This window comes from Lutra lutra, chromosome 12 (genome assembly GCF_902655055.1).
Source record: "Lutra lutra chromosome 12, mLutLut1.2, whole genome shotgun sequence".
Lineage (NCBI taxonomy): Eukaryota > Metazoa > Chordata > Mammalia > Carnivora > Mustelidae > Lutra > Lutra lutra.
The window spans coordinates 77,605,207-77,630,815 of NC_062289.1; the positions used below are offsets into that span (position 1 = coordinate 77,605,207).

Genomic DNA, 25,609 nt, shown 5'->3' on the forward strand with positions numbered 1-25,609 from the left:
AGGCCGCGAAGGCAGCCCGTCTCAAGACCCGCGACTCGAGCTGCCCGCGCCACTGCCTGAAGGCGCCCTCGACTGCCCCGCGCCGTCAGGGACTGGGTCCCCGGCCGCGCTCCCTTGCCGGGCCACCGGGCACGGGGGCGAGCACCCCGGCCCGCGCATTTGGTCTCGGCCCCGCACAGGCCACCCCGGTGTGCGGCGCCGTCAGGCAGTGGCGCGGGCAGCTCGGGTCGCGGGGTCCTCGGGCGGGCGGCCTCCTCCACAGCGGCGGCGGCGGCGGCCGGGCGGTGGCGATGCTGTGGCCGCGGCTGGCGGCGGCTGAGTGGGCGCCGTTGGTCTGGGAGCTGTTGGGCGCCTCGGTGCTGCTCATCGCGGTGCGCTGGCTGGTGCGGCGGCTGGAGAAGCGGCCGCGGGGCCTGGGGCGGAGCGGACCCCCAGCCCCGCCGCCCGGCGCGGCCACGAACTCGGCTTTAGACCCAGGTGAGGCCTGCGCGCCGGTGGGCCCGCGGCCCTCCCGTCGCCGCCCCGGGCCCCCCACACTTCCCGGGGCCCCCTCTCCTCCCGTCGCCCGGCCCCTCTCCTTCCTTCCCCTCCCCGGGCCTCGGCCCCCTCCCTCGCCGGCCCGAATCTGGGGTTCCGGGACAAGACCTAGAGTGAAAGTCGGGCGGCTTCAATGTTCCAATGATGGGAAAGCTGGGAGCTGCGGCGGCTTGTCTGCGCAGTGTGGGTGTGTTTGGGTCCTGATGGGCCCTTCTGCGGGGTCCTGCAGCCTGTGCTCGGCTCCTCGGTGTCCTGGGGGCGCCGCAGCGGTGGGCTCACCGGATGCTGCGCGCCCTGCGGGCCTTCGGGACCCTTTCACGCTTAGTTGGCTCTCCTGCGCCAAAGTCTGGGTTCCTTAGGACTCTGAGAGCAGGATGAGATTCTAGGAGCAGACAGTGAAGCTGAAGAGCCCACCGTGGGATGTCAGGGCTAACAGGGCCCAGAGGGGCGACTTCTTTCTCTTGTCCTGGCTTGCAGCTGAGGGGACCGTCCCAGGAAGGCCCAGCTCTGGCTGAGAACGCAGGTGGGAGGCAGAGACCAGCTGGGAAGGCGGGCCTGTGGAGCCCAGGTCCAGCTGACCCCCATCCCGTTGGCTGCTGCTTGCTTGGCCTTCTCTCATCCACTTAAGACAGTTTTAGCTGGATTTTTTTATTTTGAAGATTTTATTTATTTACTTGTCAAAAAGAGAGAGAGCACAGCAGGAGGGGTGGCAGGCAGAGGAGAAGCAGACTCCATGCTGAGCAGGGAGCCAGATTCCAGACGGCATCCCGGGACCCTGAGATCATGACCTGAGCTGAGGGCAGAGGCTGAACAGACTGAACCACCCAGGCGCCCCCTTAGCTGGCATTTTGAGTAAATAGCGTGCTGATTTGTCCGGTTACACAGTCAGCCCTGTGCCATGTACCTGTCGGACACCAAGACCAGATTCCCCAGATGCTAAAGCTGAATGATGTGTGTCTACTAGGGCGTGAGATTAAGAGATTAGGGTTTGGGATGTCTTTTTTTTTTTTTTAATTATTTTTATTAACATATAATGTATTATTTGCCCCACGGGTACAGGTCTGTGAATCATCAGGCTTACTGGAGTGTCTTTTTTTTTTTTTTTTTAAGATCTTATTTATTTATTTGACAGACAGAGATCACAGGTAGGAGAGAGGCAGGCAGAGAGAGAGGAGGAAGCAGGCTCTCCGCTGAGCAGAGAGCCTGTTTCCGGGATTGACCCAGGACCCTGAGATCATGACCTGAGCCGAAGGCAGAGACTTTAACCCACTGAGCCACCCAGGTGCCCCTGGAGTATCTTTTTTTTTTTTTTAAATAAAACTTTCCTTTTTAATTTTTAATTTTCTGTTTTGAAGTCATTTCAGATTTATAAAAAATTGCAAAAAGAGTATGACACAAATGCACATGTGAAAAGAAGCTCAACTTTTCCAGCCAATAGTGAAATACAAATTAAACCTAAAATGAGATATTACACCCATTAAAATGGCTAAAATTAAAATACCACAAATGCTGGTGGAAATGCTGAGAAAACTGGGTGTCTCATTTACTGCTGGTAGAAATAATAAAGCTTCAGCCAGTCCAAAATCAGTCTGACAGTTGCTCAAAAACGTAACTGTGCACTGCTTTCCTGGGTATTTATCTTAGAGAAATGAAAACTTATTTCTACGCAAAAACCCATATGTGAGTACTTGTAAGTACTAATAGTTTCCAAACACTGGAAGCAGCCCAAATGTCTCCCGAGGGCTGGATGGCTAAAGGGACTGTGACATATTCATACCTTGGAGCACTACTCAGCGGTGAAGAGGAAGGAGGTACTGGTTTCTAGGGCATTATGCTGAGTGAAAACAGACAGTGTGAGAAGATGTGTATTGTATGATTCCATTTATAATAACATTCTTGAAAAATTACAGTGATAGAGAATAAATGAGTGCTAGTCAAAGTTTGGGGACGGGGCGAAGGTTGGTGTGACTGTAAGGGGCGGCAGGAGATCTTCGATATGGTGGAACTGTCAAGTGGTTGATTATGAATTTATTTATTTATTTATTTAGATTATTTTATTTTTTTAAGATTTTATTTATTTATTTTACAGACAGGGATCACAAGTAGGCAGGGAGGCAGGCAGAGAGAGAGGAAGGGAAGCAGTTTCCCCACTGAGCAGAGAGCCCGATGTGGGGCTCGATCCCAGGACCCTGGGATCATGACATGAGCCGAAGGCAGAGGCTTTGACCCACTGAGCCACCCAGGCGCCCTAGATTATTTTATATTTTTAAAATATTTTATTTATTTATTTGACAGAGGGAGAGATCACAAGTAGGCAGAGAGGCAGGCAGAAAGAGAGGAGGAAGCAGGCTCCCTGCTGAGCAGAGAGCCCAATGCGGGGCTCGATCCCAGGACCCTGAGATCATGACCTGAGCTGAAGGCAGAGGATTAACCCACTGAGCCAGCCAAGCACCCCTGATTATGAATTTAGACGGTGATGGGATTCCGTGCAAAGACAGCAGAGTGATGCAGGCTGTGGCGAAGCTTGGCCCCTGTCAGCTTCCTGACGCACTGCAGCGTGTAAGATGTCACCTGTGGGGCCGCCAGGAACCATCCATACTGGTTTTCAACTTGAGTTTATCAGTTTTTCCAAATAAAAAGTTAGATCCAGGGAAGTGTTCCCTTAGACCCCGACGTTAGTATCTTACATCAGCACTGTAAGCAGGACGGCCTGGAAGCGTTCCATATTCACCATGTGCACCCGGCTGGGTGTCCACATTGTCATCTTTGTGCTCAGTCCGTCAGGGCTGGGCGGATACTTTGGATTCTAGACGGCGGGGCAGCAAACCACATCCTGTCAGCCAAACCCAGCCTCTCCTGTTTTTGGAGAGTCTTACTGGATCCAGGGCTGTCGGGAGTGTTGGAGAGAGCTTCAGCATCAGTCTGCGGCCCTTTGCGGAGGTTTGCTGACCCCTATTCTGGCCTCTGCCTCCCCTTGCTTGTAGCTCCCTTCGGCTGGGGAGGAACCTGGCTTTCCTCAGCCGGTTCCTAGAGTAGGCGTAGAGTAGCTGCAGAGTTGCGGCCTGGAGCGTGCGTGGCCACATAGTGCTTTTCATTTACTAGGTCAGTTCTCTCCCACCGTTTGTTTTACCTTGTAATGCAGTGGAGCTCATTTGTTCTGGTTTGTATTCCACTGGGGGCCTTCCCCCATCTTTTTAAAATTATTTTTTAGTATGTGAAGCAAACATGTTCCTAAAAGTCAGAACATATGAAGTCACAGTGTTGCCCCTCTCTTGGGCTGGCCCTCAGGACAGTTCCTCTTGTCAGTTTCCACCCTCCACCCCCAACAGTTTCCCAAGCTCATTGGTTTCTGCTTTATTCTTCCTTTTGTTCAGTTTTGTATATTCTATTCCTAATATTAATAACAGTGCGTTGAAACCGTGTCTTTGTTTTTATTCAGATTGACTTTGAGCGGATTCTGTGTTGTGCTAGATTAATAAGCCTGTGTTAGTTGATAACTTAGTAACCAGAACTGACTGTTAAGCGTAATTTGTCAGTGTCAAACACAGCAGCACAGGTTTGACGGGTATTATTTTACCTAATTTTCATTGCCACCTAAGAAGTAGAGCTGTTATTGTGTCCGTTTTATAGGTGAGGAAACGGGCTTGGAGTTTGCACAACTTGTCCAAGGTCACATGGTTAGTGCTGTGACGTGCCATACTCGTTCTGCCTGGTGCTTGCTTGGCTGCAAGGACAGAACCCCCTTCAGACTAGCCAGGTTAGAAAGGTAGATGTGGCACACAGACACGGAAACGGTATGAAAACTGCTCTCGTAGGAACGGATGCAGCCCCTGTTTATTCGGGGCTTCCACACCCCTTGTCCTGACCCCTTGCGCATGGCTTCTCCCTACCCTGTGCCTTTTACATCAGTTTCCTGTCCCTGAGCCACCTCCATTTCTCCTGTGTCTAGGTGCTGCGGGAATCTGCTTAGGTGCGCTCCCTGGGTAGAGTCCTGGGTCACTAGGCCACCCCCTTCAACTTCTTTGGCAGCTTTTTGGGGCTGTGCAGTACATTCATTGTTTAAAAAGCTAATATCCCCGGGACGCCTGGGTGGCTCAGTTGGTTAAGCCTCTTCCTTCGGCTCAGGTCATGATCCCAGCGTCCTGGGATCGAGTCCCGCATCGGGCTCCTTGCTCGGCGGGGAGCCTGCTTCTCCCTCTGCCTCTGCCTGCCACTCTGCCTGCCTGTGCTTGCTCGCTCTCTCTCTCTCTCTCTCTCTCTGGCAAATAAATAAATAAAATCTTAAAAAAAAAAAAAAGCTAATATCCCCTGTGCAAATAAGGAACGGCCATTTTTGAAACCTTGGAGTTGGGTGGGGGAAGGTGGCATTAAAATTAAAAAAAAAAAAAAAAGTGTACAGGGGCACCTGGGAGGGCCAGTTGGTTGAGCTCTGGCTCTTGGTCTCAGGGTCTTGAGTTCAGGCCCCGCGTCGAATTCCATGCTGGGTGTGGAGCCTACTTAAAGTAAATAATAAAAAAATAATAATAAATAAAAAATCCATAGAAATAGGGTAATATAATGAATTCCTGGTTTGTAGTCATCATCTAACTACAACAGATATTAATATCTTATGAATCTTATCTGTCACTGCCCTCCCTTTTGCTCTCCTGCTAGAGTAATTGATTTTTTAATTTTTTAAAAGATTTATTTATTAACTTTAGAGGGAGAGCAACTCAGGCAGACTCCCACTGACCACAGAGCCCCCACATGGGGCTCGATCTCACAACCCCAAGATCATAACCTGAGCCAAGGTCAAGAGCCAGACCATTAAAAAATAATAATAATAAATAAGTAAATAAATAAGTCAGACCATTGGGGCGCCTCGGTGGCTCAGTGGGTTAAAGCCTCTGCCATCAGCTCAGGTCATGATCCCCGGGTCCTGGGATCAAGCCCTGCATCGGGCTGTCTGCTCAGCCAGGAGCCTGCTTCCTCTCTCTCTTCCTGCTTCTCTGCTTACTTGTGATGTCTGTCTGTCAAATAAATAAATAAAAATATAAAAAAAAAAAAAAGACCGTTCACCAACTGAGCCTCCCAAGCATCCCTAGAGTAACTTATTTATTTAAAAAATACTTTGTTATTTTTATTTTTCAGTCGGAGAGAAAGTGAACACAAGCAGGGGTAGTGGCAGGCAGGGGGAGAAGCAGGCAGGAGAAGCGGGTTGCCTGCTGAGCAAGGAGGCTGATGTGGGACTCCATCCCAGAACCTTGAGATCATGACCTAAGTCAAAGGCAGCCACTTAACCGGCTCAGCCACCCAGGCATCCCACCCCTAGAGTAATTTAAAGTTAATCTTGAATGTTCCATCATTTCATCTGGCAGTACTTCTTAAAACTGTATACTCCTTGGTTTCATTGATACATTGTGTAATTCTTCATCCCTTCTAGGAGTTTCTCTTTTTCTTTCCTGTCTTTTAATCCTTTGTATTTATTCCTTGTTACTCCTGGTGTATTGTAATCACCATCCACGTGCTCATGACTCACAGATCTCTTACCCACTCTGAACTTGTAAGTCTTGGACTTGAAAATTGAAATGCCCAGTTGGTGGCCGTAAGGTGTTTCTGACGCTATAATGCCCAAGTCTCCCATCTGTCTATGTCTAGGATTCTCTGTCTCAGGAGTCACTCCTAGGCGTCTGGACTGGAGATCTGGGTGTTATTCTAGGCTGACTCCAGTTCCTCAAACCCCTCCCTGTGGCATCTGATACATCCGCCCTTAAGATCTCCAGTTTTTCTAATCTGAGCCCTTGTTTGCAGCCCTGTTACGATAGCACTAGTCTGTGCCCCCTTATTTCTTACCTTCTTCCCAATTGTTGCTGACCATGCTTAAACCGTGCTTAAACCTCTAATCCCTAGGTTTAACTACTCTTTCTCCAAAGGTATGGATTAAGGCTCTTGCTGTAGCTCAAACCCACTTGCTGGGTAGCTGTGTAACTTGAATAAGTTACTTAGTGTCTCCGTGATCGAGGTTCTTCATCTGTAAAATGTGGGTGCGTAGTAATTATAACCTGCCACACGGAAAAATCGTAGTGTCTTTATACTAGAGCCAGGCTCTTGGAAAGACCCAAAACATTAAACATTAGCTACTTGTTATTAGTATTAGCAGAATGACTCCAAGAGTTATCTTTGTGGCTCCCCTGGCTAAATCTCTGGATAGATCCCCTTTATTTATGGAATAAAGTATAAAATATCTGTAGACTGTATTTCTGGAGTTGGAGTTTTAATGGGGTTTTTCGTTCACTTTGTTCCACATTATCCTTTAGCAGCAAGTGAGCATGCCTGTTTCCCCAGTATGCTTACTTTCCTGGAATGTTAGTGTGATTGTATCATGGAATAGGACCAGTTCTAACATCCTTATCCAGATGAACCAGAAATTGCTTATTCTAATTTTGTTTAGATTATTATCAATTTGGAAACCAAAAACTCCAGAAAGTTCTCATAGAGGGCGTATAGACTAAAAAAATCTGGAGAAACACCGGATTGAAATGAAACTGAAGCCAGCTTTTTTGCTACTGCTGTGTTGTTTTGTTTTGTTAATAAGAAAAGATGTACTTAAAGCCATCACCTTGATTTTTGTTGTCCAGGCGAAATGACAATGGACGCCATCTTGGCGCGACTGAAACTCCTGAATCCCGATGACCTTAGAGAAGAAATTGTGAAAGCTGGATTGAAATGTGGACCCATTACCTCGACCACAAGGTTCATTTTTGAGAAAAAATTGGCTCAGGCTTTATTAGAGCGCGGAAGAACGCTGCCTTCATATCCTCTTGGCTGTGACACCACAGGTGCCACTGCTCTGAGCCGAGATGCACAGAAGATGTCGAAGTCTGCTGTAGAGAGTCAGGCTGAGCAGGTTGGCTTGTCTGAAGACAGAGATTTTGGTTACAGCGTGGGCTTGAATCCTCCGGAGGAAGATGTCGTGACGTCTAAGACCTGTTCCGTGCCCTTCAGTGCCACCACCGGGGTCAGCGGCCACAAAGCCGTGGCGAGGGCATCTGCAGAGCCGCCTCTGTACTATGGGGTGTGCCCGGCATATGAGGACACCCCAGCGAGAAATGGTAGCGTAACGAGCACCTGGTGTCTCTTCTGCAGTGGTTTGTGGGCAGCAGGGGGGGTGATTATGAAAATCTCAAACCTCAGAGAAGAAAAGAATTTAATCACCATAATCTCACCTACCCCAAGTGAACCATTGTTAGCATTTTTAGGTAGAACTCTGCTGAATTATTTGTAAATGGATATGTGAATTTTTTAAAATGAAGAAAATTGGTTTCTGTAAGACATGCTTCACCTTACGAATGGTTTTAGCTAGCTATCATTTGATTATTTCCCTCCTTTTTAAAAAAGATTTTATTCATTTGACTGAGAGAGAGAATGAGAGAGGGAACACAAGCTGGGGGAGTGGGAGAGGGAGAAGCAGGCTCCCCGCTGAGCAGGAAGCCCGACGTAGGGCTCGATCCCAGGGCCCTGGGATCAGGACCTGAGCAGAAGGCAGATGCTTAATGAGTGAGCCCCTCAGGTGTCCCCACTCCTTTTTTTTTTTTTTTTCAACAGACTCTGAGCACTTTTGTGTTAATATAAATGGCTTGTGCAGCTATGAGTAGTTTTCAGCGTCAGAGAATTGCAGTTGGTAAAACAAAGTTTTATTTGAGAGTGTGAATGAGTGAGCCTGTGCGAGCAAGTGTGAGCCAGGGTTGGGACGGAGAAAAGGGGAGAAGCAGGCTCTCTGCTGGGCAGGGAGCTAGATGCAGGGCCGTATCTCAGGACCCTGATATCATGACCTGAGTCAAAGTCACATACTTAACTGACTGAACCCCAAAGAATTGGAATTTTAATTTTAAATTTAATTAAATTTAATTTAAATTTTAAATTTAATTTAATTAAATTTAAATTTTAAATCAGAAAGTAGATGTAGCACTGGAAAGCATTAATGAAAGCCTAACGTTGATGAGACTGTCAGAAGTTACAGACTGGGGGGCGCCTGGTAGCTCAGTGGGTTAAAGCCGCTGCCTTCGGCTCAGGTAATGATCTCGGGGTCCTGGGATCGAGCCCCGCATCGGGCTCTCTGCTCAGCGGGGAGCCTGCTTCCTCCTCTCTCTCTGCCTGCCTCTCTGCCTACTTGTGATCTCTGTCAAATAAATAAATAAATAAATAAAATCTTTAAAAAAAAAATTATAGACTGTCATTATGGTGATGTCATTTGTGGTGATACCCAAAATAGATTTGTTAGCCATATTATGTACCATGAGTAGAATGGAATATTGTTTAAACGTAAGAATTTTTTAAAGGTTTAGTGACACTGGAAATGGTCATGATGCAATTTCTATTTATTTATTTATTTATTTGACAGGCAGAGAGAGAGGAGGAAGCAGGTTCCCTGCTGAGCAGAGAGCCCGATGTGGGGTTCGATCCCAGGACCCTGGGATCATGACCTGAGCCGAAGGCAGAGGCTTTAACCCACTGAGCCACCCAGGCGCCCCATAGTCATCATTGTTAACTTGCTTTTATTACTATTTTTATTTAGAGCATTAATCCAGGAATTTTATTTTTCAATATGAAATAGTATTCTTAGATATAAAGTTAAACGTGTGTACAAAATAACGTATTTTTATATCCATGTCCACACATATGATCAAGCTTATTAATCATGTTTTTTCACTAGCTAAGGCCCTTTTTCTTCAAGATTAAAAATCTGAAATATTGGGGCACCTGGTTATCTCAAGTTAGTGGAGTGTACAACTCTTGATCTCGGGTTTGTGAGTTCGAGACCCATGTTGGGTGTAGAGCTTACTTAAAAATAAAATCTTTGGGTGCCTGGGTGGCTCATTGGGTTAAAGCCTCTGCCTTCGGCTTAGGTCATGATCCCAAGGTACTGCAATTGAGCCCTGCATCAGGTTCTCTTGTCAGTGGGGAGCCTGCTTCTCCCTCTGCCTGCCTCTCCCTCTGCTTGTGCTCTCTCTTTGTCAAATAAATAAAATCTTAAAAGAGAAAATAAAAGATTAAAAAATGGAAAGGCAGATGCTTAGGCCACTGAGCCACCCAGGTGCCCCTAAAAAAATCTTTAAGAAAAAAATCTGAAGTATTAATATGAGAGAAAAATCAGACAACTGGGTAACAGTTGTTTATCATGAAACCCATGGTCTTCAGGTGTGAACTAAGTGACGGTGCCTCTGGTTACTCCTAATTTTCCTGTTACTTTTCCCATGCAGAAAGGATTCATGTTTATGAAGATAGAAAGGAAGCATTGCAAGCTGTCAAAATGATCAAAGGATCTCGATTTAAAGCTTTTTCAAGTAGAGAAGATGCTGAGAAATTTGCTAGAGGAATTTGTGATTATTTTCCTTCTCCAAGCAAAGCCTCTTCACCCCTTTCTCCTGTGAAAATAACATCGGTCTTCAGCAGCAGTGGAGTGAAAGGTAAGTGACGTGGCGGCTCATTTCTGGCTGTTACTGTCCTTGTGGCCCAGGTCTTCTGTGTTGTCTTCCCCATGGATTGTAACTGGTTTTCTCCTTTGAGAGAAGTCTGATTTGCACGGGAGTAGAGAGCCAAGACCCAGGCCATGGAGGATGGGTGAGTCGCCTGGTCTGAGAAGGACCCTGAGGAGAGAGGCAGTGGGGCACCGAGCGGGCCAGGCGTCTGCTCCAGGGCCTGAAGCTGGCAAGGCCAAGGGAGAAGCATCAGAAGGATCACGGTTGGTCCTTTTGTTGGGCTCCTTTTGTTCTGTCTCTCCTTGCTGCCCGTGGGACTTGGGCTTTGTTAGGTGCTGAGACAGCCATTTCCCCGCTGAAGCTCCACCTGCTTCCAGGGCTGGGCTGCCTGCTCTGACCCAGACAGTCTGCAGAAGTCGAGCTCACCTGCACGACCTGTCTGGTCCGAGAGCTGACCTTACCCACTCCGGCTGCAAACCAAGGTCTGTGAGAGGCCTTTTCCGTCAGCACTGTGCAGAATCCCCGCAGCCTCTGACATTCGCCTAGCGTCCGTCTTGTCCCCTCCAGGAGCTCACAGGTGTCCTGTTTCCCAGGCCGCCTGGGACTCCCGGGGAAGGCACCTTCTCCTTGTGGACCTAGGCCTTCTGTTGAAGGCCCCATCTGCTGCTTTCCCTTCATCCTAACTTGGCCTGACATAGGTGCCTCTTAGAGGGAACCGGGGTGATTTGGGGCAGTTTGCAGTCTGTGCAGACACCCCTCCAGAGACTTGCAGACACTCCCAGGTGGTTGTGATCAAACAACAACAAAAACCACTTCGGCTCACTCTGCCTCTGTGTGAGTGTTCTTTGTGCTCGGAAGTTCTTGTGTGGGTGCAGCCGCTGTGCCATTATCCGACCTCACAAAGCCTTTTGCAGCTAGAGTCCAGTCGGGTCCTTCTGTGCTTGGGCTCGTGTTGTAGTGACATTTGTGCCACGTTGCTGGCTGGGACGTGTGCCCCTCGGCTGTTCATGCGAACTGGTTCGTTCTTGTTACTCCCAACTAGGTTTTAAGCTTCCGTGGGAGAGATTTTCGTTGTCCTCAGTGTAGCACACAGAGGGCGATGAGAAAATGTTTGTGAAATTCAACGTTCTTAAATTCTGTCTCTTTTTTTTTTTTTTTTAAGATTTTATTTATTTATTTGACAGAGATCACAAGTAGGCAGGGAAGCAGGCAGAGAGAGAGGAGGAAGCAGGCTCCCCACCGAGCAGAGAGCCCGATGCGGGGCTCGATCCCAGGACCCTGGGATCATGACCCGACCTGAAAGCAGAGGCTTTAACCCACTGAGCCACCCAGGCGCCCCTTAAATTCTGTCTCTTAATGACAGATGCCGCGTACTCCTCAGAGTCCGAAACTATCAACAGAGAACGAGCAAACAGTTACAAAACCCCCCGTACTCAAGATCTCACTGCCAAACTCCGAAAAGCTGTGGAGAAGGGAGAAGAAGACCTCTTTTCAGATCTGACCTGGAGTAACCCCCGGTACCTGATCGGCTCCGGGGACAATCCGACCATCGTGCAGGTAAGCCTGCTCCAAGGGCTCTTGCGTGGACCAGCCGCGGCCCACAGAAACGACGCTCAGAACGTGCACTTTTCTTTCAGGAAGGGTGTAGGTACAACGTCATGCATGTCGCTGCTAAAGAGAACCAGGCTTCTATCTGCCAGCTGACTCTGGAGACCCTGGAGAACCCCGAGTTTATGCGGCTCATGTACCCTGACGACGAGCCGCACATGCTGCAGCAGCGCATCTGCTACATCGTGGACCTGTACCTGAACACGCCGGACAAAGCGGTGAGTGGGCCCCGCTGACGTCCTTACCCGTCGCGGCTGTCCCCCATGAGCGTCCACTGCATCCCGCGGCATGTGGACGGGAGGTGCGCGGCGATGGCTCTTGGCCAGCTTAGGAAGGGGTGGGCGACATCCAGTCACACGCGAGAGTCCTTCCCTCCCACCCACCCCCCACCGGGCAGGGCGACCTGAGTCCCAGCTGTCTGCGAGGACAGGTCCCTCCCCGCCTTCTTCCAGAGCGGCCTGAGCTGGGCTTTGATGGGAGGATGAGCCAGTGTCAGAACCTAAAGAAAGAGAGAATTAAAGGGGTTTTGGTACTTTTTCTTCTAGATATCTACATATTACCTTTTTTTCTTTTTTCACTTAATAATAAGAATATTTCCTGTAGAGTTAAAAATGTCAAAGGGTTGTTCTTTAATGGAGCACGTGCTTATGTAAAAATTCCTCAAACAGAAGCATTTTACGTGTTTATATAAGACAGAACCCCGTGATAGCTTAGAGCCAAGGATTATAAGCTCTGAGCAAGCCTAGGAGTTTGAAAAACTGTGGTTGGCAGGAGAGGGAGTAACAAGTATGTTGGAGTGGGGTACCACTGTTTCATGACAACGTGTTAAATGTGACACATTGAACTCCAGATTGCAAAGCAAGACTAACTATTTATTTATTTGACAGAGACACAGCAAGAGAGGGAACACAAGCAGGGGGAGTGGGAGAGGGAGAAGCAGGCTTCCTGCTGAGCAGGGAGCACAATGTGGGGTTTGATCCCAGGACCCTGGGATTATGACCCGAGCCGAAGGCAGACGCTTAAGGACTGAGCCACCTGGGCACCCAGCAAGAATAGCTTTTTTTTTTTTTTTAAGGATTTTATTTATTTATTTGACAGACAGAGATGGCAAGTAGGCAGAGAGGCAGGCAGAGAGAGAGAGAGGAGGAAGCAGGCTCCCCGCTGAGCAGAAAGCCTGATGTGGGGCTCGATCCCAGGACCCTGAGATCATGACCTGAGCGGAAGGCAGAGACTTAACCCACTGAGCCACCCAGGCGCCCCCCCCAAGATAACTTTTAAATCAACAAGAGAGAAAAGGGGGAATAAAGATAAATTTGGCCAAGATAGCAGAATTATAGAAGGAAGTAAAAGAAAACAATGATTATATGAAAGCAACAGTAAGTGTGAAAACAAAGGAGCAAAATCAGAGTTATGTCCATTAAAACAAAGGGTGAACAGACTTAGTAAGGAAGGGTTCCTGACTGGATTAGTACAGTCAGGAAGTGTGACTTGGAAAATATGAGAGAGAAACACAGTTTTCCCTGACGTCTGTGCAGTAGTCACAGAAAATGCGCAGATGCACGTGCACGGGGACCACTTAATACCTTCCTGGGCGCTACAGGCCGTCTTTGACCATAACTCACGAAGAGTCGGAGTAAGTTCAGTTATTGGCCACAAACATGTGAGAAGGCACAGGTACCGCAGACCAGCGCGGTGAGAAGCAGGGCTGCGCCAGCTGGCAATATCGGAAGAACCCAGACCCGGCTGTCTGTGCAGGAGCGGCAGTTTCCAGCAGGGGTGAGGAGAGAGGTTGCGGTCAGGTGTGCACATTTGGAAGCAGGTCAGAGATGGACGTTCTGTGGCGTGAAAAAGAGCCGTGGCCGGAAGGAACAGTGGTGTTGAGGTCCCTTTGAGGTTGGATGCTCTGAATGAGTGAGAACATTGACCCCGATATGCAGTAACTGTTGTCTCCCACCGCCGCAGGCCTGGCAGGGGAGGTCAGGCTATTAGAGCTTGGGCCACAGATCTGGAGTTGTCTCAGGTAGACTGTGAATCAAAGTTGTAACTTGGAGAAGGCATCAGGGTAGATCTAGCAAAGGACAGCCTGTTTTTGTAAATAAAACTTTATTGGAACACAGCACTGCTCATTCTAAATGTTCGGTTTCTGGCCCTCAGTTGAGAAGGTTTGCCAAGCTGGACAAAAGGGTGGGATGCAGTTAGAGAGGGCTGCTGTAGGCAGGCACCCAGACTTTTCCAGGTTCACGTGGGCAGTGTGTGAAATGGTGAGATGGTCCTAGAGGGTGTGGAGCAGGGGATGGGTGCTGCCTTGAGGTTACTTATTCATACAATATCGGTCGGATCAAGCTGGCAGTTTGAGTGCAGGAAGCAAGGTCCATGAGGAGTCTTGGCAGCCTGGACGAGAAACTAAGGGGATGGCAGGCATACGTGGCATGTGGAGGGCAGAGACACCTCCCAGGGACTTCAGAGCTGGGATCTGCCGTGCTTGGTCATCACAGGTGGACTGCATGGCCGTGTTTCCAGCTCTGGTAGACATGAATGGGTTCTGTTTTGGCTGTGCTGCATTTGAGCCTGTGGTCATTCAAGTGAGGGGACCCAGAAGTGATTTGCTCTATAGCTCTTGGTCACAGGATGCTGTTACACTAAGGCCCACGGATCTTAAGGCCTTAGTTGAAGGTATCTGGGGAGGGGTGCCACTAAGGGCAAGTGAGAGCCTGACAAGCATCCCAGGGTCAGGAGTGGAGAGTTTCATTTACTAGATATTAGCCGCTAGAGAGAGTTTTCTTTGGTACAGACTGCGTTCATAGACTTTGTTCTATTCTGGGTGTTGCCTCCATTTGTTTATCTCACTTTGGTTTTTTTTTAAGATTATTTTTATTTATTTAGAAACAGCACAAGTGGGGGAAGGGCAGAGAGAGGGAGAGAGAAACTCCAGCAGACTCCGTGCTAAGTGCTGAGTCTGACGTGGGCTCAGTCTGACAACCCTGAGATCATCATCTGAACGGAAATTATGAGTCAGGCACTTGACCGACTGAGCCACCCAGGTGCCTCTGTTTATTTCATCTTTTGAGCATCGATCATATAGCGCTGTACTGGGCCCTGAATTGTTAAAGCCGCCATTTACTGAGCAGGTATCTTGCCCTTGCTCATTTATAAACTCCCCCTGGGCCTGGGCCCCCCAGCGCTGGCAACAGTACTGGGGCACCGGGCTGGCCTCAAGCCCTGGCTTAGAGTGGGCACGTGCTGACACGCTGGTCATTCCTCAGAGAGAGTAACAGTGTCTTTTTGTGGTCTTCGGATTTTGAGGGGTTTTGTTCTGCTAAATACCTGTTTTTATCGTAAACAACCTTATGAAGCAAACATAAATAAGAAATACTCTCTTTCTCTGCACGTTTCTCAGGGTTATGACACGCCATTGCACTTTGCTTGTAAGTTTGGGAATGCAGATGTGGTCAACGTGCTTTCTTCACACCCTTTGATTGTAAAAAATCCAAGGAATAAGTATGATAAAACTCCTGAAGATGTAAGTATCTATTAAAATGCTGTTCCTGTGGTGTTAGGCATGAAAACATGTGAACTCGTAGTCTTGTTCATAGCTACTGTAAAGTCACAGTACTGACTGTGTGAACGTGTTTGCCTTGTGGGCGCACCTTAGAGCCATGATTGCTGAGTAAGACGCACTGTGAAGAAGACGGTTCTGTAGAATCAGGAGGGAGTAAACTGCCCATGTTTCCTGATTTTATTTTCCTGAAACTGGTGGTCATTCGTTCTCAGCAGCTCATGGGTTGTTTTTTTGTTTTTTGTTTTTTTTTTTAAGATTTTATTTATTTGACAGATCACAAGTAGGCAGAGAGGCAGGCAGAGAGAGAGGAGGAAGCAGGTTCCCTGCTGAGCAGAGAGCCCGATGTGGGGCTCGATCCCAGGACCCCGGGATCATGACCAGGGCCGAAGGCAGAGGCTTAACCCCCTGAGCCACCCAGGCACCCCGTTAAGGGGTATTCTTAAAGCATTTGCCATTTGTCACAATCAGTTACACATTTAAAAAAATAAGTTGGCGCTGCTGACAGGACACGGTAGAGTTGTTTTCTCTCACAGGCTGGCAGGAGATGGCAATTTTGTGGCGCCTTCCTTTTTTGAGGGGTACTTTTTTGAGGGGTACTGGTTTTTTATTCTAGCAAAAATGTTCTTGTTGCTACAATTCTCTAAGGGGGAAAGTTGACTCCTGTAGTAGCAAGAAGAAAACACTGTGTGGCATGCTAAATAGGAATTCTGCTATAATCGAGCCAGACAACAGCCACGGACAGGCCCAGACCGGGGAGCTCTTGCTGCTAAACATTAGTGGCCTGTCGGCCTGTCTCTGCCCTGACTGATCGTGCCTCTCCTGGCAGAAAACTGGAGAGTGTAGTTGAGCACGAAGAAAGACAAAGTTCACCCGCAGAGTTTGTTCTCGTCCTGACTCCTTCAGCTTTCACAGAACATTCTGGAAGAAAGACTGTTTTGTTCAGCACATGTCTTCTGATTGTGGGCTTCATGAGGTTTTCAGCATTAGGACACAGTCCTTGCTTTGTTAGTTTTAAAAGTTGCTTTTATAAAATTATGTTAGTGAGAAAATGTGAGAAATGAAGATACAGACTATTCACATACTGTGTCTTTTTAAAACAGGTGATTTGTGAAAGAAGCAGAAATAAGTCTGTGGAGCTGAAGGAGCGCATTAGAGAGTACTTACAGGGTAAGGTGGGGCCTGGCGTGTGGACGGTGAGGACTGCCAGTGGGAAGGCCCTGGACTGCGCGAGCCTGGCCTTAGGCGGCGGGAGCAAGCTCCGCTGTCAGGGTGGCAGCCCTTCTCAGGGTGATCTCCTGCTCCTGGACCCCCAGCTCGCACGCCACTTGTTGTCACATAATCCCTCCTTGGAAGCCTTGACCGTCTCTGGGAGGCGGCAGGTTGTCTGTCGTCAGTCTGTTGCTCACGGCATCACCCCGTGATCTCTGCAAGGATCCCACATGGCGGGTCCCTCTGGTTCCCGCCCCCCAAGCGCAGCCTGCACATCGCCAGGGCAGAGGGTGGAAGGAGCCCTTTGGTCTGGCATTGGCTCGGCTCGTCGGCAGCACCCTGTCAGCTCTTCCGGGTGCCGCCTTCCGCACCATGGCCTGTCTCTCCTTTCACGGATCTTAGGCCCCCGCTCCTGCTAATCTTGTTGACACACGGAGTATGTGGGACTAAAGAGGGGTGTCTCCTGCTCCCCTTCCTTCCTTCCTTCCAGTCCTCCGGGGAGGAAGAACGTGGGGCTAGTTCAGTGGGTCTGGCAGAAACTGGCCTCTCGCCCAGAAGCTCTGGCTCGGAGCTTCTACACACTCTTCATCACTGATCGCTTGCAAAGCCCCTGGTGTTCCTGGGTGACAGTGATGCAGTCGCTGACGCGGGGCCCCGCCTAGGCAGACGCCTTACCTGCGCTGTCTCCTCCTCCCAGGCCACTACTACGTGCCGCTCCTGAGAGCCGAGGACACATCATCTCCTGTGATTGGGGAGTTGTGGTCTTCAGACCAGACGACCGAGACCTCTCATATCGGCCATGGGGGAGGCGGCCGCAGAGACCCTGTTCTGACCTTGCGAGCCTTTGCAGGGCCCCTGAGCCCATCCAAGGTGAGCTACTGAAGAAGCTTCTGGGAGCCAGCTCCTGGCTCTCCCCACCAGGAGTGTTGGGTATTCTGGACCGGGGCTCGTGGAACCCCAGTGTCTGGTGACGAGGCTTTAGGACATCTGCAGGAGGAACAGGAGCGCCTTGACCTGTCCCTTGCTGGTGAGCCAGCGTGAACATGGTGGCAAGCCCGCACTTCAGAGAAGCCTAGTTTACCTGGGCAGCCGCCCATCACCGCCTGGCGCTTCTGCCCGTATCACGGCCCTTCTCGTGCCATGTGCCAGTCGAGCTGGGCTGTCCGCTCCCGGATTTGGGGGTGCGTATGGTCACTGGGAAGCCGCAGTGTGCGGACTGTGAAGTTCACTCGGGGCTGAGGTATTTCACAGGCTGTGTGTCATCTTCTCGTTGGAGATTTTATTTTTATTTATTTATTTATTTTTTTTTTAAAGATTTTATTTATTTATTTGACAGACCGAGATCACAAGTAGACAGAGAGGCAGGCAGAGAGAGAGAGAGGGAAGCAGGCTCCCCGCCGAGCAGAGAGCCCGATGCGGGACTCGATCCCAGGACCCCGAGATCATGACCCGAGCCGAAGGCAGCGGCTTAACCCACTGAGCCACCCAGGCGCCCCTCGTTAGAGATTTTAAAGGGGCACCTGGGCGGTGTGGTTGGTGGAACGTGTGACTCGATCTCAGGGTTGTGAGTTTGAGCCCCACAGTGGGTGTGGAGATAACTCCAAAATAAAATCTTAAAAACAAACACATAAGAGGAGACCTATTCTTTTAACAACATTTAAGAATAATTATTTTAGGGGCACCTGGGTGGTTCAGTGGGTTAAAGCCTCTGCCTTCAGCTCAGGTCATGATCCCAGGATCCTGGGATTGAACCCTGCATTGGACTCTCTGCTTGGCAGGGAGCCTGCTTCCTCCTCTCTCTCTCTGCCTGCCTGTTTGCCTACTTGTGATCTCTGTCTGTCAAATACATAAATAAAATCTTAAAAAAAAAAGAAAAAGAATAATTATTTTATTTTTAAAAATGTATTTATTTGAGAGCAAGAGAGCAGGGGTAGAGGGAGAATCCCAAGCAGACTCCCCACTGAACATGGGGCTTGACACGGGCCTGGGTCCCAAACCTCGAGACCATGACCTGAGCCGAAACCAAGAGTCAGATGCTTCACCAGCTGTGCCACCCTTGCGCCAGTGTTGATAATTGTAAATAACTAGTTACTTGCCATTACGGAAGTGTCTCCAAGAACAGGTGTTATCAGGTAGGTTAGATTAGGTTGCATAAAACAAATCTCTGAGTGACTTAAAAATGTAAATACTCATTTTCCTCTTGTGTGATGGGAAGGTGACTTGAGGCTCTCAGTGTGGCAGCTCTGACCCTCACAGCCCAGCCTGGGCCCCTAAGAGGGAGGCTGTGGAGCCTTGCCAGAGCCCCTCGGTGCTGCTGTCCTAATGTGGCCCTGCGGTCTGTCCAGCTGCCACACAGGAGGGCACGTTGCCCAGGGTGTGAGGACAAGGAGGGGTGCCGGGAGGCACTCAGCAGGCTCTGTGGTGCTGGTGCTTCCCATGACTTGGGGGCATAGCACAGCTCAGGACGTTTTCTCCTCAGGCAGAAGATTTTCGCAAGCTCTGGAAAACGCCACCTCGAGAGAAAGCAGGCTTCTTTCACAATGTCAGGAAGACGGATCCAGAAAGAGGCATGGAGAGGGTGGGAAGGTACTGGCTGGCTTTAGCACGGAGGGACCGGAGCTGAGTGGCAGTGTCGTTTTGTATGTTGCATGCCTCTGTGTTGGCTGAGGACAGAAAGCTCTTCCAGCTGCAAAATAGTCATTCCTGGGACGTGCTCATGGGGTTGGAGAGGGGGGTGTAAAGCCTTTTCCCTGCGGTCTGACTCCTGCAGACATTGCACATGCTGTGGCAGAGGTGTCCGCCGGCGGTCCCTCTCCAGGCAGAGACTCAAGGCAGCGTTTTGTATGACGGCCGGGTGGGGGGTCGCCTTGGCAAAAGAGCAGGAAACAGAACACAAGAGGCGGTGTGGCCAGAAGCTGCTCCTAAAAAAGTCCATGAAAAGTGTTGTCTCCATAGTCAGAAATCTATATTACAGTGTTAAAGCTACATTGACTTGTTTTAAAACTTTGTATCAAAATATACTCGTAATTTCAGATTCCCAGCTTGAGCTTTTGTGCCTAAACAAAACCAGAATCCTCTCCGACTTTATACAGTTGTTTTAAGGAAACAGGAAGGCCGTTCTGTTTATGGGGATTCACGTCTGACCTGTTGCCTCTGTAGCGTGTGGTGCAAGTGGGGTGGCCGCGGCCCCCTTCTCTCGCCATGACTTCAGTGCGCTCAGTGTGGCGGCCCGTGTCCGAAACCTGCTTATTAGCCTGGCCCTGCTCGAGAAAACGCAAAGCACTGTTTTACCCCACATTTACGATACGATCAGAGTCACAGCCGAGACTGCAGGCACTGCTTGGCCCTTCCGGCACAGAGTGGCTGTTTTCTGTGTGGTCCGTTCCGTGTTTTCCAACTGACGCGTTGTCTTACTCTTACAGGGAGTTGGCTCGCGAGCTGGGGTACCCCTGGGTCGAATACTGGGACTTTCTGGGCTGTTTTGTTGATCTGTCTTCCCAGGAGGGTCTGCAAAAGCTAGAAGAATATCTCAGTCACCAGGAGACAGGCAGAAAGGCCCCACAAGACTCGGGAGAAAATGAGGCCTGTCGTCAGGAGAACCCCTCTGCCTTTGGTAAGGACACACAGCGGTCTGTGGGTTCTCGGGACCCGGCCCCTGCCCTGTGGCCGCACCCCAGCAAGCGCGTCCGTGTGGAGAGCCGGCGCCTGCTGCTTCTGTCAGCCGCCCGTGTCCTCGGCCCCTGGTGTCCTAGCAAGTCAGGCAGGAGGTACCAGCCACTGCGCGTCCCGTGCATTCCTGCCGTTGACCTTGGCCTCCTCATTTTCCTGCCTTTGAAGGTGGGGGGCTGGACGCTGCTGTTTCCCTGGGCAGGGTCCTGCTTGGCTTTTCCCAAGGGGCGGCGCAGCTCTGTCTGGGAGTCCGAGCGGGTGGATCTGAAGGAGAGGCCGTTGGCTGCTGCTCCTGGGGATTTGCGGCTGCACCGCGTGATCCCTCGAGGACGGTGTGGCACCCGCGCCTCTGAGGAGCTGCTCTCTCTCCCTTGTAGGCCGTGCTCGGAAGTGCAGCAATTCCATCTCTGTGAGGGCGTTTCTGGATGAAGATGACGACCTGAGCTTGGAAGAGATTAAAAATCGACAGAACACAGCTCGAAACAACACGCAGCCCGCAGTTAGCACTTTTGGGGATTCGAAGTGTGACATCCTTCCCTTGGAGCAGGAGACCAGCCTTATAGAAGCATCCACCCTGACCAGTCCCCACGGCAGCAAGAATGGGTTTTGTGGCCCCCTGAGCGGCAGCAGGACCCCAGGCAGGAAGAGGCTGGAGGCCCCAGGCGTCGGAGAAGCACTCATCTCGCCAGTCTCCGGCTTGACGGTTGAGTTCGATAAACTGCAATTGCAAGACCTAGGAAGTAATTTTTCCAAGACACCAAATAAAAGCAAGAAAACTAGGGACAAGAAGAGCTTCACATCAAGAGCGGATGCAGTCGAGAGTGACTTGTTAGAGCCGCCTGCTGCTGACGCGCTCACAGAGAACCAAACCAGGACAGAGAGCGAAATGTCAGCCAAAATGGCTAAAATACATCTGGGTCCTGACACTCCTCTGCCCGAGGTTCAGCAGAACTGTGGTTCCATGTCCTCAGAGCCCTCGGGGGTCCCCACTACAAAGGAGCCTGTGGAGAGGCTCTTCCTTTTTGGGTACGAGTGGGGGTGTGTGCGTGCGTGAGGCCGTGGGAGTGAATGTGGCAGCGTGCCTGACGCTGTGGCAGGCCATGGGAGTGGATGTGAGCTCCCGTGGCACCGTCCTAGTTTTCTTAAACCTTTGCTCTGCCCACAACCTGGTTGGATGTGCTTTTCTGGCTCCCATCTCTAGCACGAGTGTGTAGCTCCTGGTGCTGTGTTGCCATCTTCCAGGTTGGTGGGACACGTGTTCTCCTTTCCAGCCCAGCCTCACGCCTCGCTCTGCTCCCTGGGGAAGTGGTCCTCCCCAGAACAACTGGAACTGTACCAAGAACTCGGTGTGTTTTAGGAAGAAAGCCCATCCTGGGGTAATCTCAGCCTCCCAGGGGATAGGCCTTCTGGTCGGTGACCCTGGAGGTGGAGATACTCAGTTTTGGGTGCATCACGCCCCCTGTGGGACAGTGCCTTCTGTCTGCCAGTGTGGCCTCTGTCGCTGCACAGCCCACATCGTGGCCCTGATAGCTGGGTCCGGTGGTGGCAGGAACAGACCAGCAGCTCCTGGCCTCTGCTCGCTCTCTGCTCGCCCTCTGCTCCTGTCCTAGGTTCTTGAGTAGTGGCGTTGCGAGTCTTTTTAATCACAAGTGTTTCTGCTTTTTCTTTCCTTTTTTTCTGCCATGTAGAGAGGAGCCGTCAAAACTGGATCGAGATGTTTTGGCCGCTCTGGAGTATACAGAAGTGGATCCTCAACGGTACCCGGCTGTGCACAGATGGAGGAGTGCCGTCCTGCGCTATTCCCCCACTGACAGACAGAGGTCAGTGGGCCTGCAGGGTGACCTGTGTTACACCAGGCTCGCTGGTAGCTGGCTTCCGGGCCGTCCGCTGGTGACTCAGTATGTTCACGTAGCACTTCATTCGGAGTGCCGCTTGGCCAGGCTGACTTGCGGCTCCCGATGAGGCCGTGGCTGGCGGACCCCGCGCAGACAGGCGTGCGGTTAGGTGGGAAGCGGAGGATGCTGCTGACCCGGTTGGGGAGCAGGTTGGAAGCAGCCGGGAGCCATGGTCGGGGCCACACGGGACTCGTGTGGAAAGTCATATGTTCTGTGAATCTTCGGGGCTCATGGTCCTGAGGTTTGCAGTACCCGTTCTGGAACTGGGTGGTCCCCCAGGGCTTGGGACCCGGCCCATATCACCCGTTGGTGCTGACAGCGCTTTCTTGGTTTCCTCAGTTGGCCAAGCCCTGCGCTGAAAGGGAAGCTGGAGTCTCAGCAGCTGGATGTCGGTTGTCCCCACAGCTGCAGCCCCGGGAGAAGCCCTGGGAAGCCCGGGCCCGCATCCCACTCCCCAGGCCTGGGCAGCCCTGGGCGCTACAGTCCTGCTCATGGGAGCCACCTTCGCAGAATGGCGCACCTGGCGCAGCTCATGGCCTTGTAAGGCCAGTGCAAGCTGCTGGGCGGCTCTTCTTTGTTTTTAAAGGAAGAAGGGTAAAGTGTTTATTGCTAAAACTTACCAAAAAGAATATATTCTGATTAATTTATTAGTCCTCATTTTGAGAGTAAAAGGTTTTTAGAAAATGCAAATGTTTTGTATAAAATTTAGTTTTCTGGGGTTTGGGGAGAAGTTGATGGAAGCAAATCCAGTTACAAACTTTCTGAGAATCGTCAGCGTGTAACAGTGTGGACTTGAGCTCACCGTGGGCAAGTGGAAGACGCCGTTCCCATCGTGTGTGTGCCAGAAGCCTGGGTGAGTGCCAGAGCCGGGGCTGCCAGTCCCCTGTTCTTACAGCAAAGATGAATTTCGTGCCATCTTCCTTTTCTGGGACGGGTCTCTGACTTTTTCGTTCCTGATAGAAATCTTTTGTTCTGCCGCTTGGTCCCAGTGGCTTAGACCAATTGATAAAGGTGCGTGTCTGGGGGCAAACAAACGTGAAGATGACTTAGACTTGCAAGTTTGGCTCATCACAAACATTTAAACTAGTGACCAGAAGATAAAACCAGCTTTTCTCTGGGAATAAATTCTCTGGTCCATGGGAGTCCTGGGAGTGGTCCCCGCACTTGACGGAGCAGCAGCTCTAAGGAACCTGCGCTGCCAGTCACTTGGTTTCGTTGCGGGGTTGTGCTGATAAAGTGATCTTCGAGTTCTCCGGGTTTGGAATTTATTGCATATTTCCAGATTCACTTCCACTGGATCTCCTTTATGAAAGAGTGTTGCGTTTTAGGATAGAAACTAGAGATTTGCGTCCCGGTCAGTAACCTTGCTCCATTTATTTTAACTTCCCCGTGGCCATGACCTTCTGGGGGTCTGCCTGGAGCATGGGGGTCATCTTAGAACCACTGCCGTGATTGATGCCCAAAACTCCACACCTGAGTTACTTCTCTCCGGCGTACACGACTGCTTGCGCACTGGGGGTGCTCTGTGAATATTTCCAGTGTTTGATCCAAAATGGAAAACTCTACCAATTTTTGCTAAATCCAGTGCCTTTTGTAAATCATTTTTTATTCTCCTGAAACTTGCTTTATGCGAATATACAGGGATACTAAGTAGGCATGAGATTTTGTTGTTGTTTATAAGAATTCTGAATTGGAACTTGTGTTTAAAAAAAAAAAAAGCTTATTTCTTTCATCTGCTAACAAGAGACAGGTCAGGAATATTGGAATCAAGATTTGGATTTTAAAACTTAAAAGATGGTTACACAGGGTGTTTTCACTTGTGTAACGATCTGGATATAACACAGAAAAATACATTCTATTCTGAAAGTCAGTGGCATTTACAAAAGGCATCTTTGTTCTCAAAAGAAATTGGAATACAGATAGTACATTCACAGCAATGATCTGTTTTCTGTAAAATCCTGTTACGCATATGTTGTAAATATTAGGATGGAAATTAAAAGTGTTTCTGTCCAAATTTTGCAGACTATGGTTCTTATTTTCTGAAGGTTTAGGTTATCTTTGCCTGTTTGTCCATTTGTTTATATAAGGTGGCCCTGGCCCCAGTTAATAAATTTTTAAACTACTTAATGAAATAAATTATTATTAAAACCATGTGGTAATAATTCTAAGCTTTCAGAAAAACTGTTCTTGTGGGCAGCTAGGCAAAGTGCTGTTTTTAGTAAAATCTTAGGTAGTGTTGTAATGAAGCAATACGTTAATCCGATAGTGGCGAATGCTGTTTTGTGGCCCCTTTCATACCTAACACGGTCTTGAAAGACTTGAACTTTAATTTAAGCTAGCACAAATTTCATAATTGCCCTCAGAAATGAAAAACCTTTCCTGTGATGTTAACAACCGGCGTGTAACTTTAGTTCCAAAGAGGTGCCACAGTGGGGTGGTGCTCTGGTGCCAGGCACAAGGGACGCAGGAAAGTCCCCTGGTCATTGACTGGGGATAGCCACCACCAGGCTGTTATAGAATGAGTTCTCACCTTATGGGGCAGGTGTCAGTTTGCAGCCGTTTTGGAAGTCTCCCGGGTTGGAGCTGAACCTGGTCCCTGTATTCAGAGGGCAGAAAGGGACTAAGGAAAGGGCCAGGCCACTCCAGCTTAGTAGGTGGCAGGTTTAGTAAGCAGAAGACTTTACATACGAGGCTTGTCTTGGTGGCCAGATGAATAGATTCCTGCATCCACCCTCCTCCTAATCCGGAGAGTTTACGTGGAAGCCCTTCTTGGCTGAGCCCCACCTCACCATCTCAAGGCCGTGTCCTTGCAGCAGCCTCTGGGATGGGACAGGTGAGCGGAGTGCACATCCAGGGATGGGAGGCCGTGACGAGCTCACCAGTCAATCGGCAGTCACATCTTTCTTCACCCGAACAGCAGGGACCACAGACAAATACTCTCGACTAATTCTGGGATGTTTCCAGCAACTTTCACAGCTTTCAGAGGGATCGGCGGTCTGTGGGATTACCGCCGTGACAGGCTGTGACTTCAGATGTCATCGCTCACTGCACCATGGCCTTGAGTTGGGTCTCCTTGCTGGGCTCTTCAAGGCATGCACTTTTCTTGTCTGACACTGACATTTTGCATTTGTGTACAAAACCTGTAAGGATTTTCTGTTTTGCAGACAGCACTTAGTTCCTTACCTGACTGTCTCAGAAGAAAATATTTTGGAATAAATAGCACAACCAAATAGGAACTGGCTACTCTGTTCCCACTGTCGTCAGTTCCAGTTCCCTCATGTTACACAGGTTCCTGACTTGCAGGCTTCCTTTTGGCCAAACTTAGGATACTTTGCTGACACAAGTTTTCAGTCATCTGTCCCACCTCAGACGAGCCTCCGTCTTGGTACCGGGCGGTACCGGCCCCTGTGACCCAGGTCAGCGCCCGCTTTTGCTCCTTGGCTGCGTCCCCCCATGTGGACTCACTTTGTTTCCAGAACGCTGCCCTGCGTCTCGGCATCAAGTGAAATGCTGCTGTAAAGGCAGATCTGGGTGGCTCAGTCGTTAAGCCACTGCCTACAGCTCAGTCATGATCCCAGGGTCCTGGGATCGAGTCCTGCATCGGGCTCCCTGTTCAGCAGCGAGTCTGCTTCTCCCTTTGCCCCTCACCCCTTTCATGTTTTCTCTCAAAAGAA

At 49.9% G+C, this 25,609-nt stretch overlaps 1 protein-coding gene across 3 annotated transcripts; it reads left to right on the forward strand.

The window, feature by feature from the left end:
- The first annotated feature begins 244 nt into the window (after positions 1–244).
- On the forward strand, positions 245–23,949 carry ANKLE2 (ankyrin repeat and LEM domain containing 2). 3 transcript variants are annotated; one of them, XM_047696863.1, is made up of 14 exons: positions 349–477; positions 1,015–1,060; positions 7,155–7,628; positions 9,777–9,983; positions 11,359–11,552; positions 11,633–11,821; positions 15,001–15,123; positions 16,263–16,329; positions 17,069–17,241; positions 18,851–18,957; positions 19,794–19,984; positions 20,418–21,066; positions 21,729–21,860; positions 22,275–23,949. In XM_047696863.1, exons 3-14 carry the CDS (start codon positions 7,160–7,162, stop codon positions 22,477–22,479), a joined length of 2,706 nt encoding a protein of 901 aa, XP_047552819.1. In that variant the 5' UTR covers positions 349–477; positions 1,015–1,060; positions 7,155–7,159; the 3' UTR covers positions 22,480–23,949. The 3 variants fall into 3 exon arrangements, with proteins under 3 accessions (XP_047552818.1, XP_047552817.1, XP_047552819.1); XM_047696862.1 differs by lacking the exon at positions 1,015–1,060 and having other exon boundaries at positions 245–477; positions 11,377–11,552; XM_047696861.1 differs by lacking the exon at positions 1,015–1,060 and having other exon boundaries at positions 247–477.
- Positions 23,950–25,609: the final 1,660 nt, after the last annotated feature.